Source organism: Protopterus annectens, chromosome 1.part0 (genome assembly GCF_019279795.1).
Source record: "Protopterus annectens isolate FY-2018-M chromosome 1.part0, PAN1.0, whole genome shotgun sequence".
Lineage (NCBI taxonomy): Eukaryota > Metazoa > Chordata > Ceratodontiformes > Protopteridae > Protopterus > Protopterus annectens.
Window position 1 is genome coordinate 1,333,707,106 of NC_056725.1, and position 22,295 is coordinate 1,333,729,400.

At 38.6% G+C, this 22,295-nt stretch overlaps 2 protein-coding genes across 4 annotated transcripts in view; one reads left to right on the forward strand and one right to left on the reverse strand.

Moving 5' to 3' along the window:
* Positions 1–20,378, reverse strand: part of NCF4 (neutrophil cytosolic factor 4) — a 709,063-nt gene extending 688,685 nt beyond the window's left edge. Inside the window, exon 1 of one of the 2 annotated variants that reach the window (XM_044066584.1) lies at positions 20,274–20,378. In XM_044066584.1, coding sequence (XP_043922519.1) covers positions 20,274–20,284 — 11 coding nt within the window. In that variant the 5' untranslated portion in view covers positions 20,285–20,378. The remainder of the gene's footprint in view (positions 1–20,273) is intronic. The other variant, XM_044066558.1, reaches the window with a different exon arrangement.
* Positions 20,379–20,405: 27 nt separating this feature from the next.
* Positions 20,406–22,295, forward strand: part of XRCC6 (X-ray repair cross complementing 6) — a 367,025-nt gene continuing 365,135 nt past the window's right edge. Inside the window, exons 1-2 of one of the 2 annotated variants that reach the window (XM_044066525.1) lie at positions 20,406–20,487; positions 20,650–20,782. The gene's annotated coding sequence lies outside the window, so the exon portion shown is untranslated. Of the gene's footprint in view, positions 20,488–20,649; positions 20,783–20,808; positions 20,906–22,295 lie in introns of those variants that run through there. The other variant, XM_044066544.1, reaches the window with a different exon arrangement.

The window sequence follows — 22,295 nt, forward strand, 5'->3', positions numbered from 1 at the left end:
AAAGCTGAACTGGGTAGGATCTAGTGTCTGTAGGTCCCCAATGTCTTTGTTTATGAGCTCCATGATGATCCTCTCCATAGCCTTGCAGACTAAGCTAGTCAGGCTTATGGGGCGATAGTTTCCAGGGTCCGTAGAGACTCCACCTTTGTGGAGTGGGACCACTGCTGCTGTACGCCATTCTGTGGGCATATATCCTGTAGTGAGGCTGAGATTGTATAGCTGTTTTATTTGAGGGATTAGTTCCTCTTGGAGTTCATGTAGGGCAACCTGGGACGCCATCTGGTCCCATGGAAGCAGTGTTTTTTGCTTTGGAGAGGGCAGCCTTCACCTGAGCATCAGAGATGTTTGGGAGGCAGCCCTCTGCTGGGATAGATACTTGCTCTTTTGGGGGGGTGGAGAAGTTTGCACTGAACCTGTCTGCCAAGATATTGGCGATGTCTGTGGGTTCAGTGTATTTTTTGTCGTTTAGAATCAACTCAGAACAAGTCTGGGAGTTGCATCCCAGGTTTCTAACATAACTGAAAAAAGCCTTATGATTGTCTTTGGTGTCCTGTGCAATTTTTCTCTCGAAGCTGGCCTTGGAGGATTTTATGAGGGATCGTAATTTTTGCTAGTACTGATCAGAGATGCCTTCCCTATTAGGGATTTTGCTCTATCATGTAGTAGCTTCCTCCTTCTGTTGTACAGTTTATTTATGGCAGGGGTCCACCAGACTGGGCCTGCCTTTGGATGATTGGGTCTTGGTTTTGTTTGGGATAGCATGATCCATGCATTCCTGGAGATGTCCGTAGAATGCGTTTATATAGGATTCTGCAGTTTGGGCCATAGTTTCCACTGGCCCTGGGGCCTTGAGATTCCACTTCAGTTTTGAGAAGTGAGAAGTTCGCTTTTGAGAAGTTTTCACTGTGGTTTTCTGGGCTGGGGTGGGGTCGGGATGTGGACATCCAGTGAAATTAATTTATGGTCTGATCTTACCAATGAGGGATATACTTCTAGTGTGGAGCATAGAGTCCTCATGTTGGTAATGATCAGGTCTAGTATGTTGTCCCCTCTTGTGGGAGTGGTGACTAGTTGTTCCATAGCATTTGAGTTTATAATTTCCAGGAACCTTTGGGCTAAGGTGCTGGGGCTTGAGTAGTGCTCCCAGTGAATGTTTGGGTAGTTGAAGTCGCCCAATATAATGGTGTTCGGAGAGATCATCATGTTCTCCAATGTTTTCAGGAAAGCCGAGTGGGATTCCTGACTTTGACAGGGTGGTCTATAGGATGCTATAAACTGAAAAGCAGTCTTGCCCACTGTTAGATGCACATGGATGGTCTCCGATACTTCGTGCAATGCCACTAACCTGGAGGTGTGGATATCCTTGATAAATATGGAAACTCCCCCTCCTTTTGTGGTTCGGTCCGGGTTTTGGGGCCGAAAAGCATGATATGAGGTATAGCCTGGTAGTGCTGGGGTGCTCTCTGGAGCCTTGAACCAGGTTTCTGTCACTGCACAGATATCGATGTTCTCCATACTGAGGAGAGCTTCGAGTGCGTGCATCTTGAGGTTAAGACTTCTGGCATTTAGCAGCATTACCCTTAGTTTCTTGTTCCTATATATATATATATTATACATACACACACACACACACATATATATATATATATATATATATATATATATATATATATATATATATATATATATATATATATATATATATATATATATATATATATATATACACACACACATACATACATACACACTCACATTTTATATATATATATATATATACACACATATATATATATATATATATATATATATATATATATATAGATATATAATACTCAAAAACCAAACACAACTCGCACCGAGCCCAAGAAATGAATGAACAAATCCCAATGAGGAAGGCAAGACACAATGCTGTAGAAATGGCAATATAATCCAAAGGAAGTTGCAGCTCAAAAAGATCTTACATAAAATACTTTTATTGTACAAAAATAAGAGCGCTTTCGCGATGTTATCCACACCGCTTCATCAGACAAAACTAAGCACAACTCTTAAGCTTATATAAGAGAGTTCAAAGCAAGTAAAACAATTATCCAATTAACTCACAGGAGTGGCAAAAAATCAATTTACAAGCTAGTTATTCATACATTAGACTTTTGATCCAGCATTTTCTGCTTATTGAACGGGAACCGTGTGATACTATTATGGCAGCACAAAATAAACTTAATAGCTTAGATGGTCGAGATAGAACGGACCTTTTCATGCAAGAACTCATAGATAGAGTTCTTAGGTATGAAAGCACACTCATGGAACAGAAAAAGAAAAAATTACTAAGAGACATTGGAGATTTCTCAAAACAAAATGTTTTTGTTTGGCCAAGGCACAATAACACCAATTCTGGACAGCGTTTCAATAATAATACCAATAATATTAGCAGCAATCATGGCTCAAATTTACACAATAGAAGGAACAATCATCTCCATGCTACGGGCTCTGAATTTCAGAGTTCTACCATGTCCAAGGATTATCCAATAGGCACGTCGGTTCCTGTTCGTGTACAACAAGCCGTATTAACTGAAGCTACCAATCACGATGCTTCAAATAGCAACCAGCGTGATAGTGTCATCAGGTCTGAAGAGACAGATTCGCACGAGGCAGCTTCAGGTTTGGCTTCACCAGAGGCTCCTAAATCGGTTTATACAACACCGAATGAGGTTGAGTCTTGTCCTCTTAAATTCTAACGGCATTAGAAGTAATACAGAAACTTTGTCGAGTGTAGTGAGACGAAAAATACAAATGGGTCAAGACAATCACGACACTTTTTTAGAAGCACCTTTTCCTATCAGAACAGGAAGAAAACGTTCCTTGGAATTAGACAACGTGAAGGGAGCCAAGAAGAAGGACATGCCCTTCCAGATGTCCCAACCTCCTCAACAACAAACCCTACAGAGGTTTTGGACCACAGAACGTTAGTTTTGAACATTTCACAGCATGAACTATCCACAGCTGAGACTGACTTGTTAAATAAAGGTATGACTTTCGTGCCAGCGTCCAACATGGACATTAGTCAAGCTATGCTATCTTTCGCATTATGTTCACCCGTAATGTTACCTTGAAATTAATGTTTTCAGAAAGTAATACTAATGTTAATTCAAATAGCAGATTACGCTGTACCAGTACTTTTATGCCACATTTACCACCAAATGTAGATACTTTCATTAAGGCGGTGGAGAATAGTATATATAGAGATAAAATGTTCATGAATAACATTAACCACAACAATTTAACTAAGTCTGAAAGACTCGCACTACATGACATAAGCCAAAATGATAGTATAATTATAAGGCCTGCAGATAAGGGAGGGCCTGTGGTTGTGCTAGATTCTGCATATTATTTTACTAAAATGGAGCAAATGCTTGACAGCTCTTCATATGAGATGATTGATAGGGAACAGGTTTTTTCTCTTCAACAGAATATCCATTCTACACTATATGAATGTAAATGCATGCATCTTATTCCGGATGATTTGTTTAAATATTTTTTGGTAGAATTTCCCCTCATACCTACGATCACTGGATTACCCAAAGTACCTAAGAATTTATATCAACCTGACTTTAGACCTATAGTATCAGGCTCTGGATGGTTGACCGAGCCAATCTCTATTTACCTAGATCTAGAGCTAAAGCAAGTCTTAAAATCTTATACATATGTTCTCAGAGATACTGAACATTTTCTACGTGATTTGTTTGCATTCACTGAGACACTCAATGATATAGACAACATGTTACTTGTAACTCTGGATGTTGTATCCCTTTTTACATGCATTCCTAATGATGCAGGAGTTGGGTACATCAAACAGCTCATGCTTGGAGAAAAAGAGGCAGATGAGAAGAAAGTAGATCTTTTGTGTCTTCTCATGGAGATTGTCCTGGAAAATAATGTATTTATATTCAATGATGTGTGTTATAGGCAAACGAAAGGGGTAGCGATGGGCACTAGTTGTGCCAATAGCTACGCTAATCTTGTGATGGTTGCATTTGAACAGATTCATATTACACATAACTCACATATATTCTTCTATAGAAGATTTGTAGATGATTTATTCCTTCTATGGAAAGGTAGTGATAGTTCTTTATGTGAGTTTTTTGACAAACTGAACAATTTGGGTTCTTTTTTAAAATTTACCATGGAATATTCTGTAGACCAAATACATTTTTTAGACACCACCATCTTTAAGTCTGGTCGTACATTCTCTACCAAGGTATATCGGAAACCCTGTTACAGGCCTGCTTATTTGCATATACAGTATGCATAACCCCAAGATATTCCCCAACATCATTAAAGGACAAGCCATGAGGTCTTCGAGACTATCATGTCTCGATTCACATTTTCAACAGGAATTGCATGTATTAGAGAAAGGTTTCAAACAGCGGGGATACAAAATTGAGGAAATCTCGAGGGCATATCATAGTATTGATGGTTTAAGGACTACTCGGGCTAAACCATATTTTTCCAGAGAAGAAATTGAATCCAGCAGAGTGAGGGGTAATCGAGGGAGCAACAAGGAAGTTATTCCTATTATAATACCATTTAGCCATAATAGGGATGTAGTGCAGAAAGCTTTTTCAGATAATTGGAACATTCTAGTAGTTGATGATAAAGTTAAGGATTTGGTTGGGGACCAACCTACCTTTGTCTACAGAAATATGAAGAATTTAAAGTGACTCCGGTAAGTCCAGGTATGCGATATGCTTTTCCTGTTTCATGGTGGGGGGACCTACAGCTAGCTATGGTGCGGTAGGGGGTTTTGCCTATAGTTAATGGAGTAGCTCAAAAAGAGTCACATTGTTTGATCAGCCCCGAGGTGTACTTATCCTTAATGAAGATGGATACACCTCCTCCTTTGGTTCTTTCACACTCAGTTTGTGGTCTGAATGTATGGAATACATTGTAGCCCTGTACGGCCGGGGTGCTTTCCACGTCTTTGAACCATATCTTGGTGACTGCACAGATGTCAGCATCTTCCAAAGTGAGGAGTGTTTCCAGGAAGTGCAGTTTCTTGTTTAGACTCTTAGCATTAAACAGCACTACCTTAAGTTTATCTAGAGAGAATTTTGTTAAAAAATGCACAATAGTGGTGGCCAATTCCTTTGCCAGTACTCGAAAGCCTAGAGGAGGCAGTTGCAGACCATCTCTGACAAAGCAATGTGGCCTGTCGACCATGTCTTCCCAGGCTAACAGATACTGCCCCTTGGACTGACACCAGAAGCTAAGCCAGTTATTAAAGTCAGTCATTTTTTTGTTTGTACTGCTGCATCATCCTTGAAGAAGGTAGAATGCTGCTTAAGGCTAGGCTTATATCTGCCTGTGACACATAATCTGAGAACTCAATCATGTCTCTCTTCATAGTTCAGTGAAGTATGTCTCATGTCATCCCCCCCACATAGACTATGACAGAGTCATACCGGTATTTGTGGTTGAGTGACTTGAGTGCTTGAGTGACTTGACAGATCCTGGCACCTGACAGGCAGCTAACTGTAACCCATTCCATATCCAGCCTGGTGAGGGCAACATCCATGTGTCTCACAATGGAGTCACTTATGACCAATACATTAGGTTTTGTGGTGTTACGCCTTAGAGGTGTATTGTTGAGACTCTGGTGTGTGTGTGTTTATTATGTGCTGTGAATGTTTTTTGCATTGTTACGTGTGTAAGTGGTTTCTATTTGGGAGGCCTCTGATCTTTTGGTAAGTTACTACAGAGTACCTCTGCATATGTGGGTTTATGTGCCATACCCTTATTTAGTGCGTGTGTGTGTGTGTGTGTGCCGACAACCGGTTTGGCATTCAATTTTTCCTTATGTGAGACTCTTGCCTCCAATTTCCTAGTGTTATTACATCTCTCAGAGTATTGGTTTGTTTCAAGAGTAAGTGGCTGTTTAGTATACATGAGACAATTGCTGCATTGCCTCAAGATGCCCATATCTATCAGGCTGGCCAGAGAGATGATGGAAAACTGCCCATCCATGATAGCAGGCTCTTACTGTATGTTTTGTTAGGGAAGGGAATTGGTTAATTTGATATGCTGTCTTTGTTTCAATTTTACTTTGACAATATTACCTTCATATTGTTCCTTGTCTTCCTTGTCTCCTGTTCTGGGATGGGTGTGGGTCACTACTGTCCTACTTTACTTGCAAATTGCTACTTATTAAATTTCTACTGTGATATTTTATTATTTTTTCTCTGTCTATATGTGCAACTGTTTTCTGCATTGAGAATGAAGCATTGTAATTTCGTTCAGATACACTGCTGTGTAGTTCTGAATGACAAATTTTCTTTGACTTGACTGTGCTGGTAGCAATGAGACTACAAGGGGGACCAATACTTTGTGTAGGCTAAGGTTGATCAGTAAGGCAACGTTGCTCAGTGCATTTCACTGACAGCTGTTAGGGAAAAACTGGGCTTCTAGGCTTTTGCATGTGTACAGTTGCACTGTTAACCACTGCTGCACGAACAGCAGCATCACACAAATGTGCGGCTTAAATTTGAGCAAAGAGAAACAACTTTTAATTTAAATACCAATCAGGAAAGCATACAATAAGCCTTCCATCAGCAATCTCCAACTCAAACAGATTAGATCACCACATGTCTGCCACAAGGGTGCAGAAAAATACCTTCTTAATGTAGAATAGTTGGTTTGGAGCCCAAGTGTAACAAGACCACACAAACTACCTACAACAGCCTTACAACTAAAAGGTGCAATGTAATACACTGCAATTATCTACTTAAAGCAGTAGCAGACCATACTTAACAACCCTTTTAAGTCCTTCCCAGTTCAGACAGACCAGCTAAACACCCATTGCCACTAGATGGCTAAACACCCATTGCCAATAGATGTATAATTCCAGTCCTCCTAAAGTAAAAGCACAGTAAAGGAGTGCCCTGAAAGAAATGCCACCACAAACTAACTTAAAGATACAGATACAGCAGTGTACTTTTAAACAGCTTATAGAAGTGTGATTATTCAATAAAAGTCTTTGCTTTGCATAAATGAGCCAACAGCCACTCAACTGTACAGAATTTATAATGGCAATAAAAACAAGTGATTGCCAGAGTGTAAAAATACACTATTTTATCCAACAGCTAGCTAGATGATGAATTCAGAGCAAGTAAATCAATAGAACAGACAATGAGAAGCAGAATGCACTTTTTCAATATAAACACAAGGAAAGACAACTAAATAATTCAAGATATCAACAGGAGTGTAGAAAGGGAAGAGCTTATTAATGTCAATTTACAGTAGGTGTGGGCAGCTTAAAATCACCTGGTTTAACAAGCAGATCAACAAAGGGTGGATGAGTGTGAAAAATTAGCAGGGAATCACCAGCAGTGCTTTAGTTGATGCAACAGGCTTGAAATATTTTTCAAAAAAAAAGACGAAGGCCCAGAAATTCACTATGTATTTAAGTATCACTCAAACAATTTAACCAGTGAAAAAAATGTGAACTGTGCAGCCTATCTAATGTGTCTAGCTCTCACATAGAACAAAAAGACCAGGCCAAGCAGATCTCAAAACAGAAATCAAAATAGAGCAGGTAAAACAGAAAGCAGCTGTATTACTCAGACATGAAAATACAGGTTTATTTTCCTCATCCATCAGGGAATCACCAGCAATGCTTTAGTTTAAGCAGCAGGCTTGAAATATTTTCACATTGAAATCTTTTCACTGAATTCAATCCTTAGTGATCTACCACAAAAATCCATAAAACAAAAAGATTTATGAGGAACAGGACAAAAATGTGAGGTGAAAATCTAGACAGCTCAGAGGTATGCCACCCACAGAATTGTCGACACCTGAACACAGCGTTTGTAGCTTACTTGAAAAAATAGAACTGTAAACCAAATCACTGTAAGCACTCGTAAAAGGTCAGGAACCAAAAAGCAGCACCTCCGCAGTAAAGCACAATATATGTTCCAAATTGTAGAATCAGACTCCAACTGCAAACGAGGTATAAGTCTCTCTTGAGACCAAAAAAAAAACTAAAACTGTTAAAACTTAAAACATTTAATTTCCATACAATAAGCGCTTTCACTCGTACACCACGAGCTTCCTCAGAACCCACAGAATGAAGGATTCTTCCTAACCTTCAATTTTATATTTGCATAAAGTATGATGTCATCCTACTACTGTGTAACTGTAGGTACAGTAATACTGTTCATCAGAATACTATTTTAGGAGTGTGAAGTTCATATTAAGTCACTCCGTTTGAGATAATCACAGCACTAAAACCATCAAGTTAATTTCTTATTATTCTATTGGACTTCCAACCACTTTTCAATGTGATCTGATTGTCTGTTGTGTAAGGTATTAATATTGTTGTTGCCAAATGCACATTTTGTTCTACGTAATTAATGTAATGCCTTAATTCTATAACTGCTTTATACAGTGCTTTAGTGCAAAATGTCAACACTGTAGTTGCTCTTTGGCTCGGGTCTTGACTGAAAATGGTCTATGGACCAGCTCATCTGAAAAACTGAATAAATTAATAAATAAGTCTGAGTCCTTTAACTGAAATGCACAACTATTTCAATTATTTGAATCTTACACTAAAAAATAAAGAATTGGTAGCAATCAGTGAAGAATACAACTAACAAATGGTGTCAGAGATCGCACTTAACTTCTTGTGAAAAGCAGGTCAATGACAATACATTTTGTAATAAAACAGTGTAATTACTGGAAAAAAAACTCCCCCTGGTTTAGGACCTTTCTCCCTGATAATGTTAAGCTTTGTCTTCGATACTCCATGTGATGAGTTGAGGACTATGCCCCCATATTCCAAGTTCCGTCTTCTTTTCAGTACAGTGTATAAAGTATGTGCTTTTGACCTGTTTTGCTCTACCATCCCCAAGAAGCCCCAATTATATAGCCAGTATAACTTTTTTGTTTAGCATGCAGCACTTGTAAAGTCCATCTTTCCTGCCAAACTAAACAAGCTCATTAATGAGAAATAAAATGTGGAATTTGAAGACAAGCCTGTAAAAGGGTGTGCACAACACAATGTAGTCATTCAGTTAGGAAAAAGGCAATACAGTGGAACTTACACTTTCAGTTATGCTTTGTAATAAGCAGGCTACTAATATCATCATTCTGTGCGCAGTGAAAGAAAAATATATTGCTGAGATGTGGGTCTGGTCCCATCTCCTTACAAAACAATAACAAAGCAAATTTTGCAAATAGTGTAACAATGATACATTTGCGTTATAATAGAATTATTACAGGATTTATGTTTGCATATTACAGAGCAGTGCAAATTACTACACATTTGGATGATAATGGAGAACAATGAACCCTGATGGTTTGTTTTGATTAGCTGTCATAATGTTACACCAACAAGGTAGCTTGACAGCTGCCAAGCCATTCTGACAGCTTCAGGCACCTGGAGGTGCAACAGTTTCCTTGCAACAGTCAAGGTACAGCTGAAGTGGCAGCAGCTGTGACACTTGTCTGTTTTGTTATTTTTTTACATTTTATTTACTAAGTATTAATTTTATGTTTTATTTATTTAACATTTGTTAACCGGGAAAGTCCGACTAGGTTCCACAGATCCTGTTTTCAGCGAAGGCCCGGGGAGAAATGCTCCAGAACAGTGCTCTTTTCAGTACAGTGTATAAAGTATGTAAAGTATAAAGTAAGAAGCTTAGCAACTCCTTGTTCCCAACTCTCTATTTTATTAAAAAGAAAAAGCTAAGTATACATACACACGTTAAGGGTAGTCTTCAAGATGATCAACATAACTGCTGCAATAGTAATGACCCCACCTTACAAACCAGGGTAAATATGGTTATTATGACACTTTGCAAAAAGGACATACAATTATAATTACTAAATTATAATTACTAATTAAATAGTTAAATCATAAACAGCAAACATCATTAAAAACTCCTCCTTAAACTCAAACCATGCTCCCCATTGGCTGACAACTTGACAGCTCTCTTCCTAAAAATTGCTGTTACATCAATAGCATACCCTGTCTCCATCCTAATTAACCAGTCTATCTCCGAATCAACTGTTCCTACCCTATGGAAAAAATTCTATACTATACCCATACACAAAGGTGGTAATTCCACTGAAATTTCAAACTCGACCAATTGCCATACTTTCTCCTCTCTTCAAAATGCTTGAACACTGTGTACACAAACAAATCTTGGCCCACCTCATTCAAGGCAACCTGATCACCCCAACCCAACATGGCTTCCATCCACATCACAAAATTCCACTGCTCTCATCTCCTTCTCCAATACCATCTCCCTAGCCAGAGATGGCAATAAACTCATCTGCTGCCTATTCTTAGACCTGTCCAAAGCCTTTGACACTGTCTCCCACCCTGTCCTCTTCTCTAAACTCTCTGAATGGCAATAATCTGTCAAATGGCTCTCTCTTTCTACCATCAAAACTGGAATGCTACAAGGCTCCATTCTTGGACCTCTCCTCTTTAACATCTTCACCAATGAACTCCATAAATCCTTTCCCCAGTCATCTCTCATACAGTACGCTGAGGACTCCAAAATTATTTCCATAGCAGACAGCCCAACTGAACTGCTCACCCTCACACAAACATCATTTAATCTCACAGAAACCTGGCTTACAAAAATCAACTCATACATAACCCCCCCAAAAAAAAATCCTACTCTTCCTCCCAAAACCCCTCTACCACCTTAAATCCTCATTTAATATCTCTACACTTAACACCATAATCTCTCCCGATAACCATACAAAGCTACTTGGAGTAATCTTAGATGACCAACTGAAATTTGTTCTACACGTTCATCACTGTATTAAGAAAACCCATCAAAAACTCAGCCTCCTTTACAGAAACAAAAAATACCTTACCTCTGACTCTAGAATTACACTTGCCAATGTTTACCTCCTTCCCAACCTCTTCTACAGTTTACAAATCTTTACTAACCTTCAGTCTTATCTACTCTCCAAACTCGAAGCCACCTATAGCAAAGTTGCAAGATTTGCTGCTAATTTGCCTTCCAAATCTCACCAATGTCAGGCCCTTAGGTCACTCAACTAGCTTGAGGTACCAAAGCACCTCAAATCTACCCAACTACTCATCATCCACTCCATTATCAATAAACCCTCATTCTAAGTATTTCCTCACTAGTCTCACTCTATAACCCTTCCTGTCCTCTTAGGAGCTCTGATCAATGTTTATTACAAATCTACAAACCAAAAATATCTGCAGGACAGTGTCTATACTGTTACTAATCTGCCATCCTTTGGAATAAGCTTCCCTTGTCCCAAAGAAGCATAACCCAGACATACAAATTTAAGAAATCCCTCAAACATTACCTAAACCACATCTGGTCATGTCCCTGTAACTTACCTCCCCAAATCCAGTCCTAATCCTATCAGTTACCCCTCTCCCTTATTTTTCCACCTCTTCTTCCTAATACCCATTTCCATTCTGCTACTCCACAACATCTTCTCCAACCTAACCACTTTTTACTATTACGACCTGACTCTCCACTGCCTTCCTCCCTTATCAAGTCTGGACTTCTGCTGTACTACCTATGAAACTAACATCTATTATCAATTCTACCTCTACTGTACTCTCTCTCGGTACCTACTCCCACTAACAACCCCCCCCCCACGTAGAATACTACTACTAACTGGCTGATCTGACCACTGTCTACTATCCCTCAAGTATGTGTCACTTTTATATCTTCGGGTTTTAATCACAACTGCATAAAATGTCTCTTTTGCCTTCATTTTTGTTAATGCATTTGTATACACTCACATTGTATACTACATTTACTGTAATGTGTAATATTATATAATTTTACTTTGGAGCTTTTCTCCCTGGGCCTCCACTGAAAAAGGGCTTCAACCCAGTCGGACTATCCCAGTTAACAAATGTCAAATAAATAAATAATAAAGCTTTAGGGACAACAGTGAACTCTGTGACAAAGGTAAGCAATTTAAACTTTGACCAGTGCATACATCTACCAAAGTCAGAAAAGCATATTCTGTAAGCCTAATTCTAGAAGTTATGACAAATCACTGTACTTATCTACATACCTCTCAAGCGTTGCTGATTTTCATGGCTATTCCGGTTTTTGACTCAAGTTTTAGTTCCATCCATCTTAATTCCTCCTAAAGCTAGTGACTTTTGGAAAAAAGTGGTTAATTACATTTAATAAATAATGACAATAATTAGAATTATAGACTTATTTTACGTTAGAAAATTTATATTCACAGTCAGTCTCTAATATTGTAAAAGTATCCCTGATTCTGTTGAGATATGACCCCGATTGGTTGAGAGCTATGCTTCTCTATACCTCACTGATTAATACAACACAACATTTTGTACGTTTGTAATAAGTTATGTAAAAAATTTGAAAAAATAATACAGCCGCGGTGGTACAGCAGTAGCGTTGTTGCCTCACAGCAAGAGGTTCTCCTGTTCGATTCACGGCTGGAATGCCTTCTGTGTGGAGTCTGCATGTCCTCCCCGCGGTCGAGTGGCCTCCGAAAGACATACGTGAACGGGCATGCCTTCGCTGAAGATTGGGCGTCGGGCTGGCAACTCGGCACCATAAAAATCTACTGCCAATCATTAGCAGACTGCTGTGGTGACCCCAAAACCAGGAAAAGCCTTAAAGACAAACAACAAAGAGTTCCTTACTGCAAAAACATAGGATGGAAAACTGTGGGTATTTAGAAAGATATAGGGACTTTCATAGGATTCTGTTGCTTAAATGTGACCTCTGTCAGCATGGGTGCTGGAAACAAAGGGCAAGGGGGAAGCAAGAGACCCCCCCCCCACTTTCAACAGCTGCCCAATGTGCCCTGGAAGTGCAGCCAGAGTAGTGATTACATGGAATCATTTTCACTGGCATTTCTGAGGAAACCACAAGTTCAGACAGCTGGAAAAATGACAATTTGAGTAACAAATCATCTTTTTCTGGCTGCCCAAGCTCCCAGTTACCATGGAAATGCTTATGAGAGTGTTTCTAAGGCATAATGATCAACGTCTTTCATCAAGAATTTTGAACGAAGCCACAAGTAACAGCAGAATGAAGGCTCAAAACAGGGGACATTTTTTAACCATTACTTATTCATTTAAAATGTTAACAGAATAGGTTTTGCATCAACATGCATTTTCTGAACAATAAAAGTATGCAACTTTAATGTCTGGCAATACTGACTGACTATAATCCTCTGCATACCTCTTAACTTTTGCTTAAGAAATGTTAAAGTTAAAAATGATGGGGGGGGGGATAAATGGCCAAAGTCAGGAACAGGATTTTTAAACTTGCTCTTATAAACTTAGAAAGCAGCAAGAATTGTATTTTGCATTAGAATTCATTTTCTGAAGGATATGAAGTATCAGACTGAACTGTTTCATTATTTAATGAGCTCACTAAATGATGAAATATTTGAGTATGAGACTTTGTATCCTTCAGTGGTTTGGTTCCTCAACGGTTTGCCAGATTTTATGACAAACAGACCTAAAATATCAAGCAATAATATGGACATCCAGCAAAATGTTGAGAGTTGATAGGTATGATCCTGAGTGATTTACCAGAAAATCAAATATTTTATGCGGGACAGGGCAAAAATAGGAGGCAAAAATCATGCATGTTCTACAAAATTCTGGACAGTTTGTTTGCTTATTGACTGACTGCTCTTTGTTTACCAGGTAAGTGAGCTCCTCTGTTGACCCTTTTCAAACACAACCCAGTATCAATACCAGTAAAGGCAACACAAGACACTGAATTCATGTACATACTTCAAACAGTTGAGATGTAAAGTGGATATAAAAAGTGGACACACCCCTGTTGAAATGCTAGGTTTTTGTGATATAAAAAAATGAGACCACAACAAATCATTTCAAAACATTTTTCACCTTTAATGTGACCTATAACCTGTACAGCGCAATTGAAAAACATCAGTTAGGGAAAAAATATAAAAAATAAGAAACATACAATGCTGGTTGCATAAGTGTGCACACCCTTAAACTAATACTTCATTGAAGCACCTTTTGCTTTAATTACAGCATTCAGTCTTCTTGGGTACACACCTGTCATCAAGTACAGAGACTCTGATTAACCCCAAATAATGTTCAGCTGTTCTAGTAGGATTTTCCTGACATTTACTCAGTTACCTGCTACAGCAAAAGCCATGATTCACATATAGCTTACAAAGCATCAAAGGAATTTCATTGTTGAAAGGTATCAGTCAGAAGAAGGGTACAAAAAATTTCCACAGCATTGGATATACCATGGAACACAGTGAAGACAATCATCAAAAAGTGGAGAAAATATGGGACAAGTGACTTTGCAAAGAATTGGATGTCCCTCCAAAATTGGTGAAAAGACAAGACTAAAACTGGTCAGGGAGGCTGCCAAGAGATCTACAGCAACAGTGAAGGAGGTGCAGGAATTTCTGGCAAGTACTGGCTGTGTACTACATGTGACAACAATCTCACGTATTCTCTATGTCTGGTCTGTGGGGTAGGGTTGCAAGACGGACGCCTTTTCTTACACATAATAACATCGAGGCCAGGCTAAAATTTGCAAAACAATATATCAAGTCTCCCAAAAGCATGTGGGAAAATGTGTTATGGTCTGATGAGACCAAGGTTGAACTTTTTGGCCACAATTCCGTTTGGCGCAAAAACACTTTGCATCACCAAAACACCACCATCCCCATGGTGAAGCATGGTAGTGGCAGTATCATGCTTTGGGGTTGCTTTTCTTCAGCTGGAACTGGGGCTTTAGTCAAGGTGGAGGGAATTATGAATGGTTCCAAATACCAGTCACTTTTGTCCCAAAACCTTCAGGCGTCTGCTAGAAAGCTGAAAATTAAGAGGAATTTCACCTTTCAACACAACAGTAACCCCAAGCATACATCCAAGTCAACAAAAGAATGGCTTTTACCAGAAGAAAATTAAAGTTTTGGAATGGCCTAGCCAGAGTCCAGACCTAAATCCAACAGAAAATCTGTGAGGTGACCTGAAGAGGGATGTGCACAAGAGACGCCCTCGCAATCTGACAGATTTGGAGCGGTTTTGCAAGGAAGAATGGGCAAATATTGCCAAGTCAAGATGCGCCATGCTGATAGACTCTTATCCAAGAAGACTGAATGCTGTAATTAAATCAAAAGGCGCTTCAACAAAGTTTTAATTTAAGAGTGTGCACACTTATGCAACCACTTATGCAACCAGCGTATTGTACTTTTTTTATTTTTTATATTTTTCCCCCAACAGATTTGTTTGTTTTTCAATTGAATTGTACAGGTTATAGGTCACATTAAAAGTGGGAAAAGTTTTGAAATGACTTATTGTGGTCTCAATTTTTTATATCACAAAAACCTGGCATTTTAACAGGGGTGTGTACACTTTTTATATCCACTGTATGTTCTACAAGTAAAGTTTAATTTTCTTAAGTTAGTGCAAACTTGAGTGTTTTTGCCTTTCAACCACTAAGCACCAGAATAGGCTTTGCTCTTCTATCTAATAGTCTGTTTTAGGCAGAATCTTCCACAGAGGTACATTTCACTGGACCTAGACTGACTTATAATGTAGTAATTATTTTGCTGTATTTGTTTACTCAGTCATTCATTTTCTTACACCTAGTTTATGCTGTTCAAGATCACTATGAGTGTAGGTAGCGATGTCCTGACAAGCTATGAGAATATGGCATAAAAATAGTTTAGATTTATAGATATTTCAAGGCCAACTAATGTTATCACCATTCTTGCCTTGCCAGTACGCTCCCTCAGGCAGCAGCTCCTTTTTCCAGGAGGGCCATATCGGTACAAACCAGAGTAAATTTGTGGCTTTATAATAACTTGTAAATTTGTGGATACCCATCCTAACATTTAAAGCAATATAGAGAACTGCACCGCTTAACATGCAGGGGAAGTTTATTCCAAAGGATTGGGAGGTGCTGTCTTATAAGCATCCATATCCATTGTGCTGTATTTACCTACTGGTAAAGATTTAGGTCCCTGGTTCAAATACTGGTGAAGATATTGGACCGGTGTCGAAACAGGAGGCCCAGGACAACTAGGTCTCTAAGGATGCAGTAAGCAAGACAGATCTCCCATCAAAAGTCTGTAAGACATTGAATAAAGAGAGTTTCCTGCCTCCCTTGGTAGCTCAGGGACATTAGGCCTATGATTTTATTGCTTAGGAACCTTTAGGGCCTTTTTAATTGTTTGATATGCTTAGTGAGATAACATCCCAAAGGGGGGATGTTGTGCTTGATAATTAGCCTGATCAATGCTGATGATATGGGAGTGATTACCTCTTAAAACTGTAATGATATTCCCTTGGCAATTAGATGGGCTAAATAAAAGGATTTACTGAAAACTGTTGTTGATGGGCAAAAGACAAGGAGCTATTTTTCATTCTGGAGTGGTATGGGAGATATACAGTATAATGAGGGGAGGGGTTGTGTAGCCAGACTGACACTACACTTTTTAGCACTTAGTTTGAGCTCACATTTAGTATACAAGGTTTACTTGGGAGAGTTCATTTAGGGGAGTTTGGGTATTGTAGGGTGACTTAACAACTTCTAGTTTGCAGTCATCTGCAGACTTTAACTATCAGAGGTCTTGGCTCCCACGTGGAGATATGAGAAGAAAATACCAAAAAAAAAAAGAGATCCCAGCACTGAGCCCTGAGAGACACCAAGGGTCACTTCCATACTTACTGATGAGGCATCTGCAAATTGCACTGTGTGGGCTCTGTCTTTCAGCCAGTTTACTATCCAACTTTCCACATAAAGATTCATTTTTAAAGCAATTAGCATTTGTATGATATCAGCATGGGGAATGGAGCCAAGATGTTTGCCAGGTCAAAATACACCAATATGGCCACAATCTACAGCCTCTGCAATACTTCTGAAGAAGTTTACTAGATGAACTAGATAGGCTCTACCATTCACATAGCCACACTACAGGGGGTCAAGTAAAGAACAATCTTGATGAGGTTAGTTATGATACACTTCATGGTTTCACAGATGAGGCTTTCTAAGGCTGATACCCAGGTCAGTTGTAAGGCCACCCTTATCAAGCAGCATCACCACTGTAGTTTACTATTAGTCAGAGACAAAGCACACAGCTAAACGTAAGGTGAACAAGTTGAATAGTGTGTGCAAAGGCATATTTAGCACTGTTATGCAACCAGGTATATGATACATAATAGTAAATAAAGCTACAATCAAAAGGATTGTTGTGTACCAGAAATTTGACAAAATCAAGCAACTTGCATACTTTTTCATATTTAGGTGTTACAGTCTTATGAAATGTTTTATAGAGAGTAGCAGACCTTGTAGCTAAGTTGTGTGATGTACTTAAATGGGGCAGTTTCTGGCAGTACTGAATATTTTGAGTCTGGCTTTTAATGAAATGAAACAATTGGAAAAGGACTCCATGGGCCCCATTCCATCCACTGTCCCCCCAATGTGCCCCCTACTTTATGTTCATCCCGGCACTGTCACACCGTTTAGGCTACGTTTTTTCTTATTTTCTCATACTTTGTTGTACTCTTCATATTTTTCTTGCATTGTTTCTATATATAGTAACTGTCCATGATTACACCACAATAAATGAGAAGGAAATAATCAAATTAAGCCAAAGGCCTAAGTTCTCCCCATTCCTGAAGCCATTGGGTTCTAGGTGCTCAGAGCTGAATTTTAGAACTTTTTTTCAAACTCTTTGAAACAAATGTGGCTAAAGAAATTCATTCTCACTCCTCATTTTCTTCCTGCATCCTCTCACAACTCCCTAAATGGCCAAGACTGCAGTGAGACTATATTATTAACTATGTTATTAACTATATTATTAACTATGGAGAAAATAAGGCCTTAGAAGCCATGAGGTTCTAGATGCTGTGAGGTACATTTTATATTTTTTCCACAGCCTTTGTCACAATTATGGCATGGCAAAAATCATGGCTATCTAAAGAAATCCAATCTTATTTTTTTCTTTCAAGGAAGAAATAAGTTGTGCCCAAGGCTTAATGATCAAATTTAAAAAAAAAGTAGTTCCCCATAAACTGAGAAGATAAATGCTTTCAGAGATACACGAATCTTATTTTAGAATACTGTCTATAACCGTAGTAAAATAGAAAAAGAAACAATAGTCACCTTTTGTTTATCTCTCCGATATTAGATTGGCATGAAAGTTAATGAATAAATGGCCTCATTGTATATTTCAAGTTGCTGCTGTCACCATAGCTCTCAACCTTACATCTCCAAAATAAGGAACACTGCCTCTCATAATGTGGAACACATGGGCAAAATGTGGAACACTTACTAATGGTTTACTAACAACTTCATCTAGGAAGCTCATAGGATGGCTAAAATGAGATATTTTTACTTACAGAATAGGTCTTTTAATGAAATTATATGATTCAGTTCTATTTACCATTGATATCAGTTACAATGCTGTTAACACTAAATGCATGACAGACCCTGTCAATGTGGAACTTCGAGGAACATGAACTTTTTCAGACCCCAAATGAGGAACGTTCCACGCAATGAGGTACACTTGAGAGGTATGGCTATCACACAGCATGCCTCTTCGCCCTCCATCCCTAAAAGACACCTACTATCTGTGTATCTATCTGACAACCAGAATATAGTAACATATTTTAACTTGCTGATCGCAGATCTATACTCACAGTAAGCACCTTACCCCTAACTCTCAAAGTCAGCCACCTAAATATGCATTTCTGAAATGTGATTGTGAAAAGAGAAAAAAAAATATCACAGTAATGTATTCCAGCCAGGTGTTCCCAGACAGTACGCTGCCTCTACACACCCCTTTACACCCCCGGATTTTGTGAAAAGTGTAAGAAATAATGACTGCACCTTCACAGCCCCACAAAAGCCATGACCTTCTATGCATACCTCTGAGATTTAATTGTGAGGAAAATTCAGTAAATAATGAGCACACGTTCCTCAGTCCGAAACAAATTATAGTGACCTTCTGTGCACTTCTGAGGTTTGACTGTGAGAAGTATTTAAGAAATAATAATCTCACGGTTCCCAGACCCCACCATCCACAAACACAAGCTACAGCAACCTTCTTTGCACACCTATGAGCAGAGTCAGTTGTAGAACAGGTGAGTTCAAGACAGAACCCTCAAATAAGCCTGTATCAAACTCTACTTCTCCAGCCTGAGTTGTGGATCTAGATGTTCTCCGGTGCATTTTATGTCTTATTTTTGAAAGATAATGACTTGTGTATGGATCACTGTGGTTATGTTCTGAATTTGGGTAACACGTGCTTGTTAAGCACATTCTGACATTGGAAAGGTTCTTTACAAGCTTTTATTAAGTACCTTTTACTACTATTAGTCGCACACTAGAGTATTACCACTAAGCAATCTGCAATCAAGCAGCGGGAAGCTGATAAACGCTTCTGTATAACTAACAGTCTGATTGAAGTGTTGAACAACTTCCCACCACTCTTATGTGGTGGTCACTCCATATGTGGCAACAGCTGTGTGTTACAGAAATACTGCACTTTTTTCTCTACGATTTGAATATACGGGTACTGGATCTCATACCATGCAGGTGCAACTTTAGTTTAATTTGTATTTTTCTATAAAATTTATGTGCAGTCATTCCAAATGTAACTTATATTTACACTATATACATTTGTGTCATGTATATGCTTCTGCTACAGTAGTCATGAATATGTTTCTTTTATGGTAGTAAACAGTTAAAAAAATACCCTATTAGATTGTCAAGTGTCTCTTTTGCATTCTTCAGCTTCCAGCAACCTTGTCTGTCAGATCTATAAGAAAATATCCGAGTCAAGGCTCCAGGGCCATTAGCCTAGTACACACCTATGAACCTATACCTGGAGGAGCAGACAAAACTAAAGTAACCTGATACTAAAAAAACTAATATGGAAAAAGAGTTGCAAATACATTTTTAAGTACCAGCTTCTAAGATCATGGTACAAAGTTCCCCTTACAAGTAAGAAAACAATATATTTTTTATTGCTCTGTTTGCTACTTAAATGCAGCTAGTCTGCAAACAAAGGTGTTTCCAGAAATAATCAAATTAAAAAGAGAGAGGAAAAATCAGTCACACCTCACGTTAAGCTCTTTAAACTTCAGAATGTTAAAATTCTGTAAATAGCTACGGGGGGAAATTAACAGTGTTCAGCTGCTACTGATCACACAGCAATCAAAAGAATCTTGCTGTAGTTAGTCGTAAAAAACTAATATATTTCATTATTACCTGTTCACCATACTTTAACACGAGGTGAAACAATCTATAGGTGTTAGAAGTCTACTTAATGGCAATTTACGGTGCTGTTCCAAAGTTCCTTGGCGTTATGATAATTTGTAAATTTCCTCGGGGACCTAATGCCACCAAATTTAACAAAACAGTTGAAATCGGTATATAATACGTACGCTTCCCGACGTCATTATTACAGTATCATTGCCACCCGGTAAAAAAAAATGCCAACCTTAATATGGCGGGGTACTGTCCCTTATATTGGGATGTTGGTGTATTACACTCTTAGTTTAGTAACTTTGTTAAAGTGTGTAATTTATTAATGTGTTATAGTAGAATAGTTATGTATAGGAACATTAACGTATTTCATTCTTAGTACCGAGTTCTTCGTCTCTGGACGTAGGCAATATAGAAGGCATCACCCGGAAGAATTATGCTGAATAGAGGCGGGGAAAAGTTGTGCGGCCGACTTTGAATTGTTTTGGATAAGTGAAGTCCTTTTGGTTGAGGTAAGATAAGGGGTCTCCTTCTATAGATTGTATTGTAGATGTAGTTCTTTTTCTTCTTAAATAGGATTGTGCGACGTCCCTGAAGTACTGATCTGCAACTTGCTTTAAGAAAAAAATGCTTAAGTTAGTATTTCTTTGGGCAGCTCTGTTCATATCAGTTTTATATTTTTTGACACTGTAGTTCAATTTTCTGTTACAGGAGGAATGCGTTGTTCTACGGTAATTAAAATGTATATTTAAATGTTTTGTTGAAGTCTTGTAGAAGCAGTGGATCAGTAGCTTTGAACTTTCTAAACAATATTGGCTCTGATTTGCTGTGTAATGTAAAAGCTGTATTTGGAATTGGGGGTCATGAAGCTGTGGCTCTGAATTCAGAATTTTTAGCATACTTGAACTGGATACAAAAGGATGCACAGAAGAAATGAGTAATTGATTCCCGTTTGGTATAAATCCTTAACGTCTTCAGCAGCGGGTACTGATGAGAATAGGGCTTTATCATCACTTTACAGTAACTGTCAGAAGCATTGTGGCTGGTAGAGTTTAGACCATCCGGAACTGTGTAAATTAATGTCTGCGATATTGACTATACCCAGCGTATTTAGTACTTCTCAAAAAAACAGATTTTTATTATGTCTGAAAATGGAAGTTTGACATTTTGATTGGGGTAACTTGGAGAAATTGTGTATTTAATTGTACAAGACGTTCACAAAACTGAGAAAACGAAGTCAAGTATGAGAAAAAGTGAAATACTAACTTCTGTCTCCCCGAAAGAAATCATTAAAACACAGACAAAACATTTCAATAAGAAAAATAAATCTAATTTGCTGTACTCAATATGTTGGGAGTCTGCAGGTATTCTTATGTAACCAGCAAGTTGCTATTTTGCCTGAGGTAGTGGTGGTTTCTTCCCACATCTCAAAGAGGTGAATTGTCTTTGGGTGTTTGCGTTCTTTGTGGGACTAGCATTTTCTCTCTGATTTGTTCCTCCCTTATGCCTTTTTGTAGAGACAGTCTCTAGCCTTCCTTGCCCTGCATTGTATATATTGCTTTTTGAAGATGGAAGAATGGCTCCGAGTTACATTTGACCCCTCCCACCAGTGTCAAGTTCAGGCTCAAGGGGTAGTCATTTTGAGAATTATGTTTAATGGTTGGATAAGCCAGTATCTAAATTTAAAGAAATAACTCTTGCAACCTTCCTTACAATCCTAGATGTGTAGGTACCCACCTATTTTAATTTTTCATTGGTTCTGTTGTATTTACTGAGCACATTGCCATGGCAGTGGCATTTCAAAAGTGGGTAATATATGCAAGTAAAATTTTCTCCTGTTGTGCTACAGAAAGGGTGCTTTTTACAATATTGGTGAGTTACTTTTTTCTCTTTGTCTAAACTGCTTGCATTGAGTTTGTGCATGCTTACTGTTAGCTGTGCTGATCTGTGCAGCTGGATTACCAATTGCATTGAGCAGAGCGGATTTACACTGTGGCCCCCTGCCCCCCCTTACTTAGTTAAGCG